At 40.3% G+C, this 20,800-nt stretch overlaps 1 protein-coding gene and 1 pseudogene across 1 annotated transcript in view; one reads left to right on the forward strand and one right to left on the reverse strand.

Moving 5' to 3' along the window:
• Positions 1 to 1,426: 1,426 nt before the first annotated feature.
• On the reverse strand, positions 1,427 to 6,108 carry LOC116889765 (annotated as a pseudogene).
• Positions 6,109 to 6,146: 38 nt separating this feature from the next.
• The window catches only part of Sumo1 (small ubiquitin like modifier 1), a 29,261-nt gene continuing 14,607 nt past the window's right edge, over positions 6,147 to 20,800 (forward strand). The window contains exons 1-2 of the mRNA XM_032890626.1: positions 6,147 to 6,300; positions 19,676 to 19,750. Of these exons, the coding sequence (XP_032746517.1) occupies positions 6,289 to 6,300; positions 19,676 to 19,750 (87 nt within the window). The 5' untranslated portion in view covers positions 6,147 to 6,288. The remainder of the gene's footprint in view (positions 6,301 to 19,675; positions 19,751 to 20,800) is intronic.

A 20,800-nucleotide genomic window follows, 5' to 3' on the forward strand; every position in this document is an offset into this window, starting at 1 on the left:
AAAGCTTATGCATCAGGTCGCTTCCCGAAACATTGTTCTCTGCACAATGGCGCTGGGCAGACAGCTCTTCATCCACCCAGGTCAGAGTCACGTCTGAGAGTTTCTGCTACATACCCGTGACAGCCCACCTCACCGACTGCTCACCCTGACAGACAGCCCACCTTCTCGGTCAGTTCACACTGCCAGTTCACACCAGCAGTTGTCCTTTGTAGATGGCATTAGAGCATCAGATCAATGACAGTGGGAGCAGGTGCTGCCATGAGATCCAGGTAACTAAAGGCCCTTATTTTTTTTTTTAAAAAAATGCCAAATGTGAGATAAAAATCAAGGGTACGAGTCCACAGCAGCAAGCTGTGCCCACTCAGTTACGGAGACGTTAAGACATGATTCAAATCCCTTTAACTCAATCTGCACAGCCCTGAGGTCATCCTGCAAAGTGCGTATAAAAAATACGAAGTTAGGGAGACAAAGTTTGACATGGTGTCATTACGCAGGTCAAACTTGGAAGGTCTGTGGAGCATCTCTTCTGACAGAAAAGCATCAGGTCCTTTGTGTACACATTGATTTTATTGTAACAAAGCAACTTGTACACGGCAACATTTAAAATGAGCATCTTTTTCCTTCCAGTGAAAACCGAAAAAGAGTAAAAAAGAGAAAAAAAAAAAAGAAAAAAAAGGAAAAAAAAAAACTAAAGATGAAAGTTACAACAGAGAATGCCAACTCCAAATAAACCCCTACAGCGTCTGCTGCTTCTCCCGTGAGTGGTGGGCTCAAGTCTTCATCAGGAGAGTTTTATTTAAGTGTCACCTTAAACGGCAAGGATGTCTGTTAAACGTCACAATGAAACATGCCAAAGGAGAAGCCATGTTGTCAGATGCCCACATACCCGCCCCCCGACACCTCGATCCCACCCTTGCTCACTGTCTATCCCCCCCCTTTTTCTTTTTTTTTCCTTTTTTATTAAACAAGAGAAAGTAGACAGATCCATGTTGGTAAATGCTAACTGTCTGTATTCACATAGAGACACAGTGTAATCTCTGAGCCCAATATACAGAGAAAAGAAAAAGCTAGAATTCTATGCACTACTACACAGGGGCCTAGCACCCTCCAGCCTCTAGCAGAGCCAAGGGAACTGGAGGGCTTTTCTTTCTTCCCACAGAGCATGGTGGTGATGTTGAATCCACAGTTTGAGACAAGGATAAAAATGAATTTAGAACAGAAACGTGAAGATTCTTTTCCTGTTGTATTTTGCTCAAGATATTTTCCCCCAAATTAGTTGAGAACCATGATGTTGAGACCTCAAAAACAGGGCGACTGAGCACAGAGGGACAGGGAGGAAAGGACTGCAACTCGCTCCCAGGGACTGGGGAAATTTAAAAAATAAAAATAAAATGAAAAAGAAGGTTGGATCCATCGGTCTTCTGTGCTAGTCATCCCCGCCTTTACCCTCCTCTCCTTCCTCCCCTTCATCCTCATCATCATCTTCTTCACCTTCATCCTCGTCTCCTTCTTTATCAGTATTTTCCAACCCTTCTTCCTCTTCTTCATCATCATCATCCTCTGCCTCCCCTTCTTCATCATCCATATTGGGAACCAAATAGTACTGCAAAGGATTTGGCCAAATATCATCTTTGATGACCTCTCCTAACTCGTCAGCACCTGCGTCAGAACGGTCAGTAAACCAGGTAAAGAGCTCTCTGGCTCTTCATGCTGCCTCTTCCTGCGGGCCTTATTCTGTGTTTGACTTGAGCGTTTTGTCAAATCCTTTCCAGATTTCCATTTGACTTCGGTGGACTTTGAAGATGGGTCACCGCTCTCATTCAGATGAAATTCTTTGGAGAGAACTTTATTTTTAAAGTAAGGATTTTCATCAAAATAAAAATCTATTCTGTAACCTGATTTAATGTCTTCAAATTCTGTCACTTCAACTCTGGTCAAATAATGCAGGGCCTCCTCGTCTTCCTCCCCAAGCAGTGCAGACACTTGTGGATGTTTGACAAATGTTGTTACCCAAAATTTGGGATTTTAAGGATCAATTCTGACCTCTTCTAAAAAAATACAGAGTTTGTTATATTTTTTGTTCTACTTTCAAAATTTTCTCACTGGCTTGTTCATTAAGCCTGTCTATTTCATTTTGTACTTCATCAATATGTTCAATTGCTTCTTGCTGTTCTTTTTCTCCCTTCGGCAGGCTGGGAGAGGCCGACTTGTCCTCCAGCTTCGGGGCAGCAACGGGTCTGGGTTTCTTGGGCTGAGGCAGGATCGCAGATTGCCGCTTCGGGGCCATGGCGCGAGGGAGGTGGCATAAAATGAAATCTTTAAAAAAATTATACATAAATTGTTTATGATCAACATGGGATATCAAGAAAGGCAAGATAAGCCTTGGATGTAGCTGAGTAAGGCGGGAGCTTAGCATGCTTGAAGCCATTGGCTGGAACCCCAACATCAGACACACACACACACACACACACACACACACACACACACACACACACACACACTGAGCTGTGGGAGATTTCAAACCAAGGAAACCCCCAAGATATAGATAAATGTCTTTGGGAATTTACCCTTCTTTAGTCTTTAGCTTTATAATATACCTGCTTTAGTAAACCACTTATTGAGGTTTTGTTACATCGTCAGATGTGTTATGGCAAGCAGCTGGTTTGAATTTACAATTTAAGAGGGGGAGAATAACTGGTGATAAGCATTGGGAAAAAGGAGAAGGGGAAATATTAGAATCTTAGATGAGTAATTCGGAAATTAAATTCGCCTTCGATGACAACAGAACTTCAGAATATAGGAAAGACAGTGAGCTAGAAAATGAGACTGACAGGTATCAACAGGAAGCAGGTTTGGAATTAGTATGGAAGAATTTTGGAAACATAAAAAACTGGGGCCAGCTGAGCGGTAGCCTGTGATCCTGGCACTCAAAGGCTAAGTGGGGAGTATCAGTTTGAGTTCAAGGTCATCTTTAGCTACAGAATAAGACTCCATCTCAATAAAACAAAATGAAATACTTCCATCAATCTATTTCTGGAAAACTTTAGTAATATTCAGTGTTTTGTTTTGCTTTCTTTTTTAAAGGCAGGTCTCATGTGTCTCAGGCAGTCCTCAAACTCACTGTGGACCTGAGAAATCCTTACACTTCTGATCTCCCTGCCCCTATCTCCTAATTAACAGAGGCTAGGGCTGCAGCTCAGCTGGTAGAGCGTTTACACGGGTTCAGTCTTCGGTACGATGGAGCTGGACATGGAGGAGCACGTGTATGATCCCAGCACTGGGCGATGGAGGCAGTGTGGTCAGAGGCTTAAGGTCAGCCTAGGATTCATGAGACCTCCTCTTAACAAAGTAGCAATCAGGGTTGTAGAGATGGCTCAGTGGATAAAGTGCTCACTTCAAAAGCATAGAGTGGCAAATCCAGATCCCAGCACCCACAGTTAGGCGTGGTGCTCTCCTTCACAACCCCAGTTCTGGGAGTGGAGCAGAGACAGGAGGATCCCTGGAATTTGCTGACCAGAGAACATAATAGTGAAAAACTCCAAGTTCATCAGGAGACATTAGGGTGTATTGGCTCAGGCCTGGAATCTCAGCAGTAAAAAGCTGAGGCAGGAGCATCAGTTTGGGTTCAAAAAGCCAGCCTGGGCTATACATTTGTGTGCATGTGTGTGTGTGTGTGTGTGTGTGTGAGAGAGAGAGAGAGAGAGAGAGAGAGAGACAGAGAGAGAGAGAGAGAGAGAGAGAGAGAATGCTTGTACAAGCATTCTACCATTCAGCTACATCTAGCCTCTTGCTCAGGCTCTGAGGAACACTTATAGTTCCATTGTTTTGCCCTATCTATGTTGTAAATCACCAAAAGAAAGAAGTAAAAATCCTCTAGGTTAAAAGCAGGATGTAGGGTTGGGGATTTAGCTCAGTGGTAGAGCGCTTGCCTAGGAAGCACAAGGCCCTGGGTTCGGTCCCCAGCTCCGGGGGAAAAAAAAAAAAGAACCAAAAAAAAAAAAAAGAGCAGGATGTAATCACTCATGGAAGTTGTTCAATTTTGCCCCCATTTTCTCATCTTACGAAATGAAGCTAAAAATACTATTTTATAATATGTTCGTGTGTATGTGTGTGTGTTTGGAGATCAGGACTCAGATCTGTGGATCATATTCAAAGAATAATCTTTCTTTTGAAATATGTTATTTTCTGGCCAGGTGTAGTGATGACCCCCTTTAATTATAGCACTCAGAAGGCAGAGGCAGGTGGATCTTTGTGAGTTCAAGGCCAGCCTAGTCTACAAAGTGAGTTCCAGGACAGCTAGGGTTGTTACACAGAGAAATCCTGTTTTGAAAAACATTATATATGTGTGTATATACTGTATATTATATATTATAATTATATGTGATGCATATGTAATTTGTAATATACCTGTATATTGTGCTGGCTGGTTTTGCGTGTCAACTTGACACAAGCTAGACTCATCAGAGAGAAAGGAGCAACACTTGAGGAAATATCTCAATGCGATCCAGCTTTAAGGCATTTTCTCAATTAGTGATCAATGAGGGAGGGCCCAGCCCATTGAGGTGATGCCATCCCATGCTGATGGTTCCTGGGTTCCAAAAGAAAACAGGTTGAGCAAGCCATGGAGAGTAAGTCAGTAGCACCCTCCATGAACTCTGCATTGGCTCCTGCCTCCAGGTGCCAACCGTCTGAGTTCCTGTCCTGTAAGCCAAATAATCTCTTTGCTCCTCAATATGCTTTTTGGTCATAGTGTTTCTTTGCAGCAATAGAAACCCTAAGATAGTCTTACAGAAACATCGTTGAAACATTTTAATTTCGTATGTGCAATGAAATAGGAATTCAAATTCCTTCTCCTTTTGATGTGAATGTTCATATTTTCATTAGTAATTGTTAATAATTTTTTAATTTTTATGAGTGTTTTTGTCCGAATGTGTGTCTATGAACCACATTCAGGCCTGGTGCAGTGCTGAAAAACATATCAGGTTCTCTGGGACTAGAGTTATAGGCATTTTTGAATGCATATACGGGTGCTGGGAATCAAACCTGAGTCCTCTGGAAGAGTAGCCAATGCTCTTTGACTGCTGGGCCATTTATAATCGGCTCATTACTAATTACAGAAAAGATTATTTTATTAATGTCTTGTACTGTGAAGGTTTTTGACTTACTTTAGTTTTCATTCCCCCCCCCTTTACTTAGTATAACCTTAATCTTCCCTGAATGTTTGTGCAAGAGGGTCACTGTATTCAAAGGAAGAAGTTTAGGTCTATGATGTAAGGCAACTAGTTTATGAGCTGGAGGGAGCTCTTGCAACTTCAACTTTCAATAGCATTTTGGTCATCTATAGCCACCAAGACTTTGTTCTAGAGCTGGAGATGTGGTGGCCCAGGTCTTTAATCTCAGCACTGGGGAGGCAGAGGCAAGAGGATCTCTACGAGTTGGAGGCCAGTCTGGTTGACTTAGCAATGTTCTATAATAGCCAGAGCTACTTAGTGAGACCCTGCCTCAAAACACAAAACAAAACCAAAGATGTGACCCGAAGGGTTGTTTCTTCATGCCCCACCCCCAGACTCCCACAGGGTTCTTCCATGTAGCCTTGGCTGTCCCGGAACTCACTTTGTAGACCAAGATGGCCTCAAACTCACAGAGATCTGCTTGCCTCTATCACTCGGAGTACGCCACCATAACTCAGCTCGTTGTGGTTAACTTCATTCACTCTGATATGCTAGTGGCTTCCAAATCGCTTTCACTTTCTCTCTTGTAGAAAATGAAAACTTGTTACTATTGTATTTCTAGTAATCAAAGTCATGAATGTGGCAGCAGCAAGCAAGAGGGGGCCATAAAGATATTATACAGGGAATTCACTATATTCAGGGAGGGTTGGTTCCGGCCTCAGAAGCGTACAAGATGTCCAACAGGGAGGAGCCTAAGCGGTCAGTTTGACCCCAAACACACACAGCCTGCAGGCAAAGCGCTGGTCTCCCTAAGGCCTGAGGCAGCCGGTCGGTTTTCCCGGCCCCGCTGAAGACCTAGCGGTTCTCTTGCTCCAGGAAAGTAGCTTAACCTTGACGATTTCATCTCCCGCATTCCCTAAGGCGTTTTCCCGTTTCCCTTTCCCGTCTTCCCAAACTCTCCTCTGCGCGCTGCGGAAGTGACGCAAGACGTAGCGGAAGTCCCTGCAGCCGCGGTGTTGTGCTGTGGAGAAGAGACGGATTTGTAAACCTCAGAGTGCGGTTCTGCCTGCCGGAGGCCGCTGTGGTGCGGAGACCCCCGGGTGAATCCACCGTCACCATGTCTGACCAGGTACCGGGCCACGGCCTTGGGGCTCAGGGCCGTCGGCTGCTGGCTGAGCCCCTGGAATGGGGCGCGGGGGGAGGGGGTGATGCTGGGGGAGGGGGCTGCCGGTGGGGAGGGGGCCGCGAGGGACGCCGAGCGCCTGGCAGAGTCGGGCCGAGCCGCCTGGGATCGAGGGTCTCCGGGCTTTACGCACCCTCCGCGGCCCTTTCGGAGGCCCCTACCCCCACGCCATCCGGCGCCGGGTCTCTTCGACTGCTCCCAGGTTTCTCTCGGGCTCGCTGGGGGCCCAGGCCCGCTCCCTTGTCCGTGAGAGCAACCTGGGGGAAAACGACCGTTTCCCTTTCAGAGGACCGATGGCAGAAACAAGGCCCTAGGCCCAGTTATGTAACGGGAGAGAATCCCTGCCTGGGAGGCTAGGTGGCCCTGAAAAGCAGCTCGATTCTACTTTGGGTTCTTGGTCCCGGAGAGTGGGGGGCGGGCAGGGATCCTTGTTTGGGGTAACTGGGAACCCAGGAGACGCTGCTTTTCAGTTGTGTTTGCCCGGAGGGTCAGTCCGTCTTTGCCCACTTCAGAGTCATTTTTCCATCCGGGGGTGCGGAGCGGTCGACTCTTTCTCTGTACTTTCCATTTCTTACTCGGGATTGGTCCATCAACTCTCCAGTTGTAGGAGCGCTCAGAATAACCGAGAAACAACAAACTGCGTAGAGTGCCACCACCAACATGCCATCCATACGGTTTTTGTCTGGCTTTCCTTTTGTTTGCTCAGATGACTTAATTTTCAGAGTATTTTTTTTTTAATTTTTACTTCTTTAGTTACAATTCAGCAAACTTTTTTCATTCTACTTTACATTGTAGTTGAGCTTTTTAAAAATTTTTTGTTTTTTTTTTTTTTTTTTTTTTGAGACATTGGTTTTCTGTAGCCTGGTTGTCCTGAACTCCCTCTGTAGACGAGGCTGGCCTCCAGTTTATAGAGATCCGCCTGTCTGTTTCCTGAGGATGAAAGGCTTGCAACCACCCCAGACTGGCCATAGTGGTTCTATTTTTATAGCCTATCTACACTGTAAATTAGTTGTGGGATGGATTTACTTATTAATAATCTGGATTATTAATCTTTTGGGCTAGAAATAACTTTATGAAGCCCATAATTTGTTTATGACAGTTGTTTACTTAGTTACCAGAGAGGAGAGATCAGCTGTGTAAACGCTTATGCTTCATCAGACTTCTATTTTTAAAGCATGTTAGCCTGATGAGAGGGCAACATACAGAAAGAGTTTTAAGTTTTAGGATTAGTTTTGCTCTAGTTTGAACTTACATTATGTGAGGATATGAAGAAAGAAAAGAGGACCCTTGGACACAAGGTTTCAGGGAGTCTGCAAAGTCACTCTATGCTTGCTTAGGACTCTCTCACCTCACTGGGGTCATTGGGTGCTGGACCTAGGGCCTCCCACATGTGCTTGCCAGGCAAGCACTAAACCCTCATTTCTCCTTTTACTTCATTTCATTAAGTTGTCTAGGTTGGACTGTAACACACTTGTCTTTCAACTTGGACTCCCTCAGCCTTGCAGAGTAGCTGGGATTACAGAGTTATGCTGCCACACTTGGTGTGTGCGTGTGTGTGTGTGTGTGTGTGTGTGTGTGTGTGTGTGTGTGTGTTTCTCATTCTATCATGGATGTTCAATGAAAATTTTAGAAACATGACAAAAAAGTAGAACAAATCTTTTTTTTTGAGGCGGGGTCTTAACTATGTAGCTTTTCCTGGCCTGGAACTCAGTTTCTCCTGTGTCTGTTTCCTGAGTGCTGGGATTAAAGATGTCTACCACCACAGTTGGCAAAACAAGTCTTTTCTTTTTTTTTTAATTGAGCTACACATTAAAGCAATTTGCATAGGAAATAGTGCTGCTACTCTTAAAATTTTTGTCTTTAAAAAAAGTAATAAAAATGTATCTAACATTTTAGGGGTTTATTTAGTTCAAGTCAAGGGTTTCTCTGTGTAGCCTTAGTTGTCCTGGAACTTGCTATGTAGATCAGATTGGCCTCAGATTTTCCTTGCCTTGCCTCTGCCTCCCAGAGTATATACCACCACGACAGCTGGGTTGATAGGTTTTTAAATCATTGAGAGTGTGATAATGGATTTGGGAGCTGTTGCTTTAGGCTGATGGATAACATTAATCTTAGTTCCCAGAACAAGTTCAGTATTGAGTGTTAAAGATTTGGAGAAAACGGTTAAGTGAATCCTTGCCTGTAAGAGGTTTATAAGTGAGAGTAGGAATCCCCAAGTACTGTGTGTAATAGCAACAGCCTGAGACTGAGCTGTCTTCAGAAGGTGGCCTTAGGGGGTACTTTTTCAAGTTGGGGGGTTCGATAATGTGCTTGACTTGAATACAAGATGCCCTCCAGTACCCATGCACATTTTATTTTCTGAGGCAACTCTTAGAAGCTTGTATCTTGTGCTTAAAATAGTCACATTGAGTAATAGTTTCAGCTTTTCTCTTTGTTTTGAGATGCTCTCACTGTGTATCTAGGCTGGCAGTGATCCTTCTGTTTTTACTTTCCCGAGTCCTGGGATTACAGGTGTATGTGTATGCCACTGTGTCTTGCCATAATTTCAGTTTAAAATGAGTGGATCTTTATATCTAAAATAGATCACAATCTAATGCCTAAACCTTGAGAATTCACTGAATTATGCAGTTTTTTTTAAAAAGAAGGTACTATAGGTCCCATCATTGGTACATGATTCCCCAAAGAATGAGGATCATTCTATAACCATTAATAGAAATTTGTTTAGCCTAATTTCACATTTCTTTAAAACCAGAAGCATATCAAAATGATAAGATTAATTTGAACCATTATTTCCCGTTCCTTATAGTTTAGTGAAAACTGTTTTCCTTTTTATACTAAATCATCAAAAGCAACTTGTACCTTTAGTATAATAAAAACAAAACAAAATCCACCCAGTTGGGAATACCACTTCTAGAACCTGGCTGTGGAAGTAGGTCCTATATTAGTCAAATCCCAAAGGTTATCCCAGATTCAGGGAAAAGACATAGCTTATTTCTCAATAGTAGTTAAAAAGTTAAACTTGAAGTTATCTTTAGTCTTTCATGACTTGTATTTCTGCTTGCTGTGATATCATTAGTTTTACAGTGTTCTTTATAGCTTGTTATTAATGTCTGCTGGTCTTGGTAACAGCTTGAGTATGCAAGAAAATAAATGGTTGTATATTAAAATGTATAGTTGTGTATACCATTTATATTATAGAACATATTGAACTATAGCAGTTAACTTTACCATCTAGTTTGGGTTGGATACCTTAGGTATTCTAGGAGAGGAGCGCTATATGCTGATTTAGTGAGATGTTGCTAGTGGATATTGCACGCCGATTATAATGAAGCATTCCAATTATTATTTTATAAGATATTGAAACAGTATGATAATTATGGCTAGAGTATTCACAGTTGAGTAGTTGGAAATTCAGAACTGTAAAACTCTTTTTTTTTTTTGGAGACAGGTTCTCTAACCCTAACTATTCTGGAACTTCCTATTATGTAGACCAGGATGGCCTCTGACTCCTGGGATTGAAGGTATATACTACCACATTCTGCAAGTAAAACATTTTTTGAATAATTGTTATATTCCTATATAGTTATGTTAGCTCTGTTATAACACACAATATTCTTTAATAAGTATTTTTCTAATTTTTTAAAAGATTTATTTCATTTTATGTTAATGGGTGCTCTGCTTACATGTATGTATATGTATCATGTACATGCCTGGTGCCTCTGGAGGTCGTAATGGCATCAGATCTCCTGGAACTGGAGTTAGGGATGATTTGTGAGCTGACGTGGATACTGGGAACTGAACCTAGGTCCTCTGGAAAGCAGTCAGTGCTCTTAACCATTGAACCATGTCCTTAGCCATACACTGGGATTATGTAGATAATAGTCTGTTAAAACATCTTGGCATTCCCTTCTGAAATTCAATTTTAGATAGTGACTTGTAGGCAAATTCACAGTTCTTGTGTTCTTGAGCACCTCAGTTTTGTAGTTCAAAAATTGGGTGTTCCTGAAGCATATCTTTAAAGTTATGTGTGATCCCCTTCTCTTCCTCCTCTTGGTTCTTTGCATTTAGTTGCCTTTTTGGAGTTAATGAGGATCTGAAGGAAAAGACAAGAAGGAAAGAAGAAAGGTGGAGTTACATTCTTTTGCCATATCTAGGGCCAGTTGTGTGAGGTTTGATGAGACTTAAAGATGGAACACATTTGTGTAACTTGCACCCACATCAAGAGTCCACATACTGATTAAAAAAAAAAATTTTTTTTTTTTTTTTGAGAAAGAACAAGTAGAAAAGGGAGGAAAAAACCCCCACAGATACTAGGGGTATCTTTTTATTATATTGGTTTGTTTGTTTGTTTTTGTGGGTATGTGTCTCTACACACATATGCCATGCATTCACTTGGAGCTTAGAAGACAACTTTGGGGAGTTGGTTCTGTTTCCACTATGTCATTTTAAGGAATTGATCTCAGGGTGTCAAGCTTGTCAAGTGCTTTTATTCGTTGATTCGTCTTCTTAGCCCACACATAGTAGTGCTTTTGGGGTTTTTGTTTTTATTTATTTCTATTTGTATGTCCTATAATTGTGTGCCACTTGTGTTTTGGGTTCCTAAGTGGGGTAGAAGAGGGTATCAGATTCTTTGAAGCTGGAGTTACAATTAGTTGTGAGAGAATTGCGCTCTGGTATTTTGCATAAGCCTTAACATAAGCCTCTCTTAACTGCCAAACTATCTCTCTAGCCTCTTTGTGCATTGAGTGTCATTGCTATGTTACATTCCAGTCTGTTTTTACTGCAAGGCGTTTGGACATACAGAGAGGTCTGCCTTTTGAAGTATGTTAAAGTGGTTGTTTAGGCCTTTTTTTTCCTTGAGACAGATTCTTTTACTGTAGCCCATATTAGCTTGTAGCCTCCTGAATATTGAGATTATTACATTGATGAGGATCCATCCAGTATAGGACTTGCTTTAAACATAAGCCAATCTTGTTTGCAGGATGCTTTTGGATTGATTAATAAATAGACTGATAGATCTTAGGTTGGACAAGTATGCTGCTAGGTGTTCTTTTCATGAAACAAGTGTAGATAAAGCTTGTATTTGTGTACTGGGTAAGAGAAAATGTAGAAAGAAAACATTATTTCATGTTTCATTGGTTAGTCTGTATTACAGGGTGGAATAATGGTTCTGTTCTGTTTTGTTTTTTTTGAGACTTCTTTTTTCCTGTGTCACTCTGGCTGTTTTGGAACTTGCCCTTTAGACCAGGTTGACCTTAAACTCAGAGATCCTCCTGCTTCTGGCTTTCAGGTGCTTCGTTCACAGGTTGCACTACTTTACATGATGAAATGATGTTGTTTTGTTTGTTTTGTTTTTCTGAGCAAATTTAAGTTTCCTTGTGAGGGAAGGAAAGTAGACATTGTGTAAGTGATTGACAATGTCTACCACATCTTCAGTTAGTTTGATTATGGTTCTGGATACAAACAAAACAGTTTGTTCCGGGCTTCATAGAGCTCTTATAGTCTAGGCCCAAAACAGTTTTTTTAATACAACTAGCAGCAGATTCTCAGCTACAATTTTTAGTTCTTGATAAGCTGTGGTATTTAGTGTTAAGCCACAGTTCAGGGTTGTAATGTAATATAATGTATCTTGATGTAGTTAACTATTTTGAGTGTTTGACTTAAACTTTGAGGTGAGTTATATCTAATTGGTTCTATTCCAGTTATTTGGTCTTGTTTCATTCAGTTTGATCCAGTGCCCACCATACTATCTTGCCCAGACAGTTTTTACATTTTAATAATAGACTGAAGAATTAGAATTACTTGATTTTATTTTGTTGTGTTTTCTTCATTAGGAAATAAAAGTGGAATAAGTTGATGTCTACAAATTTTTTTAAAGTTTAAGTACATTTTTAGTGAAAATTTTTATAGAAAATGTAAATGTATATAATATACCTCATATGTTCATATCTTTTCTTTTTTTTTAAATCCACAGCATCTGGTAACATTTCATGTTAGTTTTTAGGCAATCTCAGTCACATGTAAATAGGGCTTTACATTTTTTTGAAATTGTAATATAATTATAATTTTTCATTTCCTCCCTCCAAACCCTCCCTTTTGCTCTTTAAAATTCGTAGCCTCTTTTTCTTATGTGTGTGCATGTGGCTTCCAAGTACAACTTGCACAGTCTGTATGATGTTACTTGTATATATGTTTTCAGGGCTGACCACTTGGTATTGGATAACAAGTTGTTGTGTTCTTTACTGGGGAAGACTATTGTTCCCTTCTTGGTATTCTTTAGTAGTTCTCCTGAGCACACCCTCTCCTATCCACATTGCTATTTCCATTGTCCTCCTCTTTGTTCAGGTCTTGTTTTTTCTTTCTTTTTTTTTTTTTTTTCTTTTTTTTCGGAGTTGGGGACCAAACCCAGGGCCTTGCGCTTAGTCAAGCGCTCTACCACTGAGCTAAATCCCCAACCCCCTGTTCAGGTCTTGTTTAAGCAGCTGTGGGTATGTAGCTTCTGACACTTTCATAGCAAATCTTGCAAAGGACTTTATTTTCCTTTATTTTCCACAATACTGTGTCTTACTTTGTCTCTTACTCCCTCTAACCCCCCCCCCCCTTGGTAAGGGGCAGGGTCTCCTATGTAGCCTTAGCTGGCATAGCTGGGCCAACTTCAGACTGCAGAGATTAGCCTGAAAGCTGAATTAAAGCAGGATTAAAGGCCTGTACCACCAGCCCAGTTTCATATCCTGCTTTTCAAAAGGAAACTACTTTCAAGAATTAAATAAATAGATACCAGAGAGATGGCTTAGCATTTAAGAGCACTGGCTGCTCTTCAGAGGACGCTGATTTGATTCCCAACACCTATATGATAGCTTACAACTGTAATTTCCAGGGATCCAACATCCCTCTTCTGGCTTCTCTGAGCACTGCATACATATGGTATATAGACATGTGCAGGCAAAACACCTATACACATAAAATAAATTATATGTATGGGTGAAATGAACTGGGTATACCCTTTTAATTCCAGTGCTCAGGAAGCAGAAGCAAGAGGATCTCTGAATTCATGGCCAGCCAGGTCTAGTCTACATTTGATGTGAGTTCCAGGACAGCCAGGAGTATATAAAGAGATTTTGTCTCAAAAAAATTAAAAAAAAAAAAAAAAGGGAAGAAAAAAAAGAAAAAATTTAGTTTTTCTGCAGAGTCTCTCCCTTTTCTTCCAGTAAGAATTTGCAATCCTTGTGTAGCTGAAAGGACTCCAGTGATAGATTAGTTAAATGAGATTCTCTGTCCATGTGACTGAATTGTCTGTGTGCTGACTACCAGAGTACATCTTTGTGAAGAACTTTTGATTTGAAATAGTACATTAACCCTCATGAGTTTTGCCCCCTTTTAAATGTACACTGTTGTGCTTTCCTATTTTTCAGTTCAGTTCAGTTCCCAGAGCCAGCCATCTGTTTCTGTGTTGTTCCTTGGAGAGAAGAGTCAGTAGTGCTTAGTTCCTAGTAAATTCTTTTACCTTTCCAGTCAGGAGGATTCAGTCTCTGGAAATTTGTCATGACTTTTTTCTGCTCTGTTGGCTGTTTACTCTTGCCAGTCAAGACAGTTCGCTCTCTCTGAAACTGTCCTTTCTTTGATGACCTACTGTCCAGACTTAGATTGAATGCTTTCACTGTTCTGTAACTAGTGCGCTGTACTATGTACTATTCTGTATTGTCTCCTTTTTATTTTTTTAAACAGACAGAGAAGGAAAGAGGATACAAGACACTGAGATTATTGGAGACTCGTTTCTTTTATTTTCTAGACTGTCAGTAGAAGATAGATAGTTACTGAACATAGTGGTATATACCTTTAATTCTAGTACTTCCGGGAGACAGACAGGTGGACCTCTGATGTCCAGGCTAGCCTGGTCTACATAACTAGCCTGCGTTCTAGGACAGCCAGAGATAAATAGTTGAGACCCTGTCTTGAAAAAACTTTAAAAAGAAAACAGATAGAGTCCAAGAAAAGGCGCGTGACAGCATTGAGGCAGTTGCACAAGTGGTAGAGATGTTCATTCTTATAGTGAGTGTTCAGTGATTGTAGAGACTGAAATGTATGGGTGAAATGAACTGGGTATACCCTTTTAATTCCAGTGCTCAGGAAGCAGAAGCAAGAGGATCTCTGAATTCATGGCCAACCAGGTCTAGTCTACCTAGATTCATGTAGACTTTTTTTTACAAAGATGAATAAGCAGGAAATGTAAGAAAGAGAAGCCAAAGGTAATCTCAACAAATAATGTTTGTTATAGTCAGATGAGTCTGTATAGTAGTAGTTGTAGTTGAGAATCTAGGAAGAGTTAGTTTTTTGTTTGTTTGATTGCTGGCTTAGTGCTGGGAGTTAACTCAACTTTTCTCACACCAGATGTTTTTTGCCCCTGATCTATGTTGTTAGTCCTATAGTTTGTTTTGATTTTGGTTTTCAGAAAAAGGAATTAAAGCTAACAAATTAGAAATAATGCCTTTAGTTGTAGATACTTACATGCCCAAGAGACATCAACTATAGATATTCAGGCCTTTGGATAAAAGTGTGTAAACTCTGAAATTTTCAGGTTAGAGATGATGTTTTGTTATTTGTGTCTGTTCTGTTTTGCTTTTTGTAACTTTTATAAAACATTGACCAAACCAAACTTTGCTTACTTTTCCGAGTCACAGTTCATCACTGAGAGAGGCCAGGGCAGCAACTGAAGGCAGGAACTGAAACAGAGGTCTTGGAGGAATGGAATGCTGCTTACTGGCTTTCTCTCCATGGCTTACTCAGCTTGCTTTCTTATATAAAGCCAGGACAACTTCCTCAAGGGTAGCATTACAGTCTCTAAGAGGTAGTTAGTTACCCAGAGGCAAGGAAGAAAAGCAGAGAATTGTAGGTCAGCATTTAAGGAAACAACTGAAATGAGAGAAGTCAATGAGTATTGGAAAGCAGAGATGGAGAAATTTTGAGTGTCCTTTGGATTTAGCAGTAAGCAGTTCAGCTGGAACTCACTGGTGAGGGCTATGTTGAATGGAATGTTGATGGATACCCCAGATTACAGCTAGTAGAGAGTAAAAGTGCCCACAACAAAACCGACTTGTGAAATTTTGCCAATAATGGAAAAATAAGGAAAAGAGCAGAGAAGTCAGGTCAAGAAGGCCAGTATTTTCCATGCAGGATATGTATGAATTGCAAGTAGAAGTATTAAAGGAAGATAGGTTGGGAGAGAGCTCTGGCTCTGAGAAGGTATTTCAGTATTAGACTTCAGTTGATCTGTGGGCAGATCAACTTGGGAAAGGCTTTACCTTTATTTCAGGTAAAGGAAACTGGAGCCATAAAGGGCTGACAATGGAAGGCTGATACACATATTTGTGGGGGAAGGGGTTCAAATGAGGATGGCCCCTATAGGCTCACATATTTAACCAGTTGGTGACTTTTTGGGAATGATTAGGAGGTATGGCCCCTTTGGAGGAGTGTGTTACTCGGTGAATTTGAGGTTTGAGAAATCTAGCCATTCCCAGTACATATGCACCTCCTACATGTGGTTTGAGATGTTGCTATCTTTTGTTCCACCATCAGTTTTATCAGTTGCCTTTGTTGTGTTTTATCAAAGCAGTAGAACAATATCTTAAGATGAGAGACATTAACAAATTGTGAACAGATTTCTTGGGTTTCAAAAAGGAATGGTAAGAGAAAAATGAAAATGGGGATAGTGATTGAAATGTTGTGGAGGTTGTGTTTAGACTTTTAAGGTATTGGAAACCATTTATGCTTTTTGAGTACTGCAGGATCCAAGAAAGCTGTGCTTCAGAATGAAGTTTCTGAAGTTCTGTGGATGATTGATTAGAGGGAATGTTTTGTTTCTGAGTGTCCTCTATAGCTACCCTAAACTAGGAAACATTTGTATCCTAGTGAGATATTGCTGCTAGGGAAAGGGGCAGCTATCTTTTTTGTGCTAACTTAAACAAAACTTCTCACTCCTCTCCTGAGGGAAGGAGAGGTTTGGTTGCTTTTTGTTGCCCTTCATTACAGAGAATAACCCTTTGCTCTTTAGATACTTACAGGAAGAAGCAACTCGAACTGTAAATTCATAGAAATGTGGCAAGACAACGTGTGAAGTTAGTCTTTTAGTTTTCATATGAAATACTGTCCAACTAAAGAAGGTTAATTTTGCCTGCTGCCATAATACTCAACAAGCATTGAAAGCATGCAAAATACAAATCAGATCTACTGTTTCTTACTGTCTTTTCTGTCATCTAAGCATTTCCTTAGACTCTGGACTGAATCTTGGAGTTAAATGTTTCTCGGAACTCAGCCTGCTTACTCACTTGCTCCCCTCCTCCCACACCTACACCTAATAACATATAAAGAAATGGGTTTCATTTTGTTATTTTTTTTTCCATTTTGTTATTTTTATAGTATACATCTTTATATTTGCTTCCTCTCCAGATACACTGCTGTCTCCCTTCTGTCTTTGGTCTTTTTCTCCTCCTCCATATAGTTCCCCTTCTGCTTTCATAGTACATACACTTTGTTACCTTCTCTTGTTATTCCCCCACTTTAGATCTTTCTCACCCTTTTCATAGTTCCCTTCATACATAGCATACATATAAATATGTGTGAAATGAATATAAATATTTCCATCTAGAGTATACATTTGAGAGAAAACATTAACTATTGGGGTTTTTTTTGAGTTTTTTTTTTTTTAAATAAATACTAGATAGTGATTGCCTTTTGGATGTAATATTTGGCAAAGATATCTCCTATTCTGTAGGCTCTTTTCACTCTACTGATAGTTTTCTTTTCTGCAGAAACTTTAATTTCATGCAATATCATTTTATCAGTTGTTGGGATTATTTCCTGTGCTATTGGAATTGTACATTTCTAAATGTCAGAGAATTTAGTAGTTTCAGTTTCAGTTTACTGCCACCCGCTGTATAGGTAGTTTCTCTGCTTTCTTTGTAAAATTCAGTTAATTCTTCTTTGTTGTTTGTTTCTGTGTAACAGTTAGTCCTGGCAGTTGTTTTGTAGACCAGGTCCCAAACTCACAGAGGTCCACCTGCTTCTGCCTCCCAGGGCTGAGATAAAAAGCATCCACTGTCACATGGCCCAGTGTGCTAATTCTTAGTGAGTGTGGACTAACTTCTTTTTGACACAGGGTTTTCATTTTGTATCCCTGGTTGGTATAGAACTCTTATGTAGGCCAGGATAGCTGTAAACTCACAGGAATTCACAGAATTGGATTGACATTTTTGGGAGGTGGGGAAGGAAGAGGGATGGCACTTTTAATTTTCACTGTGTGAGGAATTGCAAGAACAATACATTAAGTCATATGTTGAACCAAAATTTCTTTTATACAAAGTATTAAATACAATTGCATTTCTAAAATGAAATCGTAGGTATATAGTTGTAGTCATTAAGTAAACGAAGTTAAACGTTATATATTATAGAGAAACATAACGGGGCAAATGTATAAATGAAGACATTCCTGAATTCCCCTGTTTCATCGAGCATCAAAACCCACCATCTTTTAGTCCTTTTCTTATACATTATTCTGTCTCCACAGTCTCTGCATCTGATTGGATCCCTGGATTTTATTTCATTTTTGATTTGACACTCTCCACAAATAATATCATTGGCTGCAGCTTTGGTTGAACATCTTTCTGGGTGTCCATTGTTAGTGCCTCCACAGCTCAAAGAATGTTCTCTGTTGGATTAACTTTTTGAATTAGTATGAATAGCAGAAGAAAATTTTAAATATTTAATGTGATAGTTGAACTTAAGTTGTTTGGGGGACTACTTTAATCCACTGTTAGTGGCATTTTCCAGAATACTATTTGAGTAAAAATTACTGAGGTGCTTTATGCTAACTTCGTCTGCTAATTTCAGTAGATTTGCAGTACTCTTTTTTTATTTTAAGCACGAATACACTGTCTTCAGATACACCAGAAGAGGGCATTGGATTCCACTACAGATGGTTGTGAGCCACCATGTGGTTGCTGGGAATTGAACTCAGGACCTCTGGAAGATCAGTCAGTGCTCTTAACCACTGAGCCATCTCTCCAGCCCGCAGTACTCCTTTATTTGAAATGAGTTTGTAAATCTTTTTTCTTGTCTTCCCATGAATCTCCTTTTTCTTACTCCATCACTCCTAGATTCCAGTCCAGTCTTCCCAGTTTATTGTCATTGTTTTCAGTCAGGCCTTGTTACCTAGTAAATTTGGATGAAAATACTTAAGATAGTCTAAAATAATAGATGATATAAAACTGATTTTTAAAAAAAGATTTATGCATGAGTGCTCTGTCTGCATGTATACCCACATGCCAGAAGAGGGCATCAGAACTCAGTATAGATGGTTGTAAGCCTCCATGTGGTTGCTGGGATATAACTCAACCTCTGGAAGAGTATCTGGTGCTCTTAACAGCTGAGCCATCTCTCCAGCCCTAAAACCGATTTCTTTGGACTCCAGTATTTAGACTAGTACTTTGATTGTCTTTTCTAAATAGCCTTTGCTTGTTGTGATGTATTTACATATCTTCGTACAACTAATAGTCTCGGGATAGCTGTGAGAACAAAATCTGAGATTCAGAATGTTTTCCTAAGAACTCTAGGAGGGGGGTTGGGGATTTAGCTCAGTGGTAGGGCGCTTGCCTAGGAAGCGCAAGGCCCTGGGTTCGGTCCCCAGCTCCGAAAAAAAGAACCAAAAAAAAAAAAAAAAAAAAGAACTCTAGGATGAACTTCTGATTAAGAGGAATTGATTGTAGGGCAAGAGTTTCTAAATTGCTTACTCCATTGCTTACTCCTCTTGATAGTCACCTGGTAACTTGTCACAAACAAATTCCCAGTGTAGTGGCTTATCGGTTTCTCTTTTAGATCTTTCAGGTGACTAGCATGTGGTTAAGTTTTAGATTCTTACTGTAGGATATGATGATTAAAAAAAAGAAAAGGGGTTGGGGATTTAGCTCAGTGGTAGAGCGCTTGCCTAGGAAGCGCAAGGCCCTGGGTTCAGTCCCCAGCTCTGAAAAAAAGAACCAAAAAAAAAAAAAGAAAAAGAAAAAAGAAAAACTAAAGCACATACCTCCCCCCCTCCCCTTTAAAGAGATCCACTTGCCTCTGCCTCCTAAGTGCTGGGATTAAAGGCATGCACTATCACCGCCTGGTTTAACTTTCTTGTTCTTTAGTGAATGGGGAGTTTGAATAATAATTGAATAGAGGAGAAATGAATGCACTCTGTATTCTCAGATGCAGTCTGTTACCTGGGGGAACATAATGGGTGTTCATAAGTAATTAACATAGTATTTAGGAATCTTTAATCTGTTTCTTTCAGGAGGCAAAACCTTCAACTGAGGACTTAGGAGATAAGAAAGAAGGAGAATACATTAAACTCAAAGTTATTGGACAGGTAAGTTTTATTATTTTTCTGCTTTGACATTCATCCAGTATATGAACACATAGGAAAAATATCAGATAAAACAAGTTATTTAAAAATTGCATTTTCACTTATCATACATAAATCTGTTGGAAGTAAAAGAGGTGATACTGTTTGTTTTTGTTTTGAGACAGGGTCTTACTATATAGCCCTTGCTATATAGGTCTTGAACTTACTTTGGTAGACTAGGTTTGCTTCAAACCATAGAGATCCACCTGCTTCCTTGTCTAAGTGCTAGAATTAAAATATGTGCCACCATACCTGGAATGTTATTAACTTTTTTTTTAAAGGTTAGAATTAGTGAAATATATTTTTACTATCAAAATATGAGACTTCTCCACATTCTTTCAGCTGTGAGATTAGTGTCACCACTGTGAGAATTTTATATATTTCCTTGATCATTAAGAATTTGGGGAGCCGGGGGTGCTTATTGTGTATGTGTGTTGTAGTAGTAGTTAGTGGTGGTGGTTGTAGGAATTGGACCTAGCGTCTGGCCAGGTAAGTGTTCTACCACTGAATTTTATCCCCAGCCATCCGTTTACTCTTTTTATTGTTACTTTGAGTATGGTGTGTGTGCATGCGTTGTACATGCTCAGTTGCATGTGCTTGTGCTCACATAGTGGGAGTCAGAGGAGGATATTTTAGGTGTGTGCTCACGCTCTTCACCTTATTCCCTGAGACAGGGCTTCTCACTGCTCCTGTAGCTGGCTTACGGCAGCAATTTTCAGGGCTTCCTCCTCTTTCTCATAGCACCAGAGTTTGGTCTGGCTTTTATCTTTTTAGTGTTTGTACTGGGACCTGAACTTGTGCTTGTGCTATTTTACCTACTGAGCCTTTCTTTTCCCTCCACTCTTCTCTGTTTTCAAATATTTTTATTTTATTTTTTAAATTTTATGTGTATGGGTATTTGGCTGCATATATCTTTATAGCACCTGTATGCCTGGTATCCATGGAACTGTGGTTATAGATGTTTGTGAGCTGCAGTGTGATTGCTGGGAAATCAAACCAAGGTCCTCTGAAAGA

The sequence above is a fragment of the Rattus rattus genome, unplaced genomic scaffold (assembly GCF_011064425.1).
Source record: "Rattus rattus isolate New Zealand unplaced genomic scaffold, Rrattus_CSIRO_v1 PGA_scaffold_81, whole genome shotgun sequence".
In the NCBI taxonomy this organism is placed as follows: domain Eukaryota; kingdom Metazoa; phylum Chordata; class Mammalia; order Rodentia; family Muridae; genus Rattus; species Rattus rattus.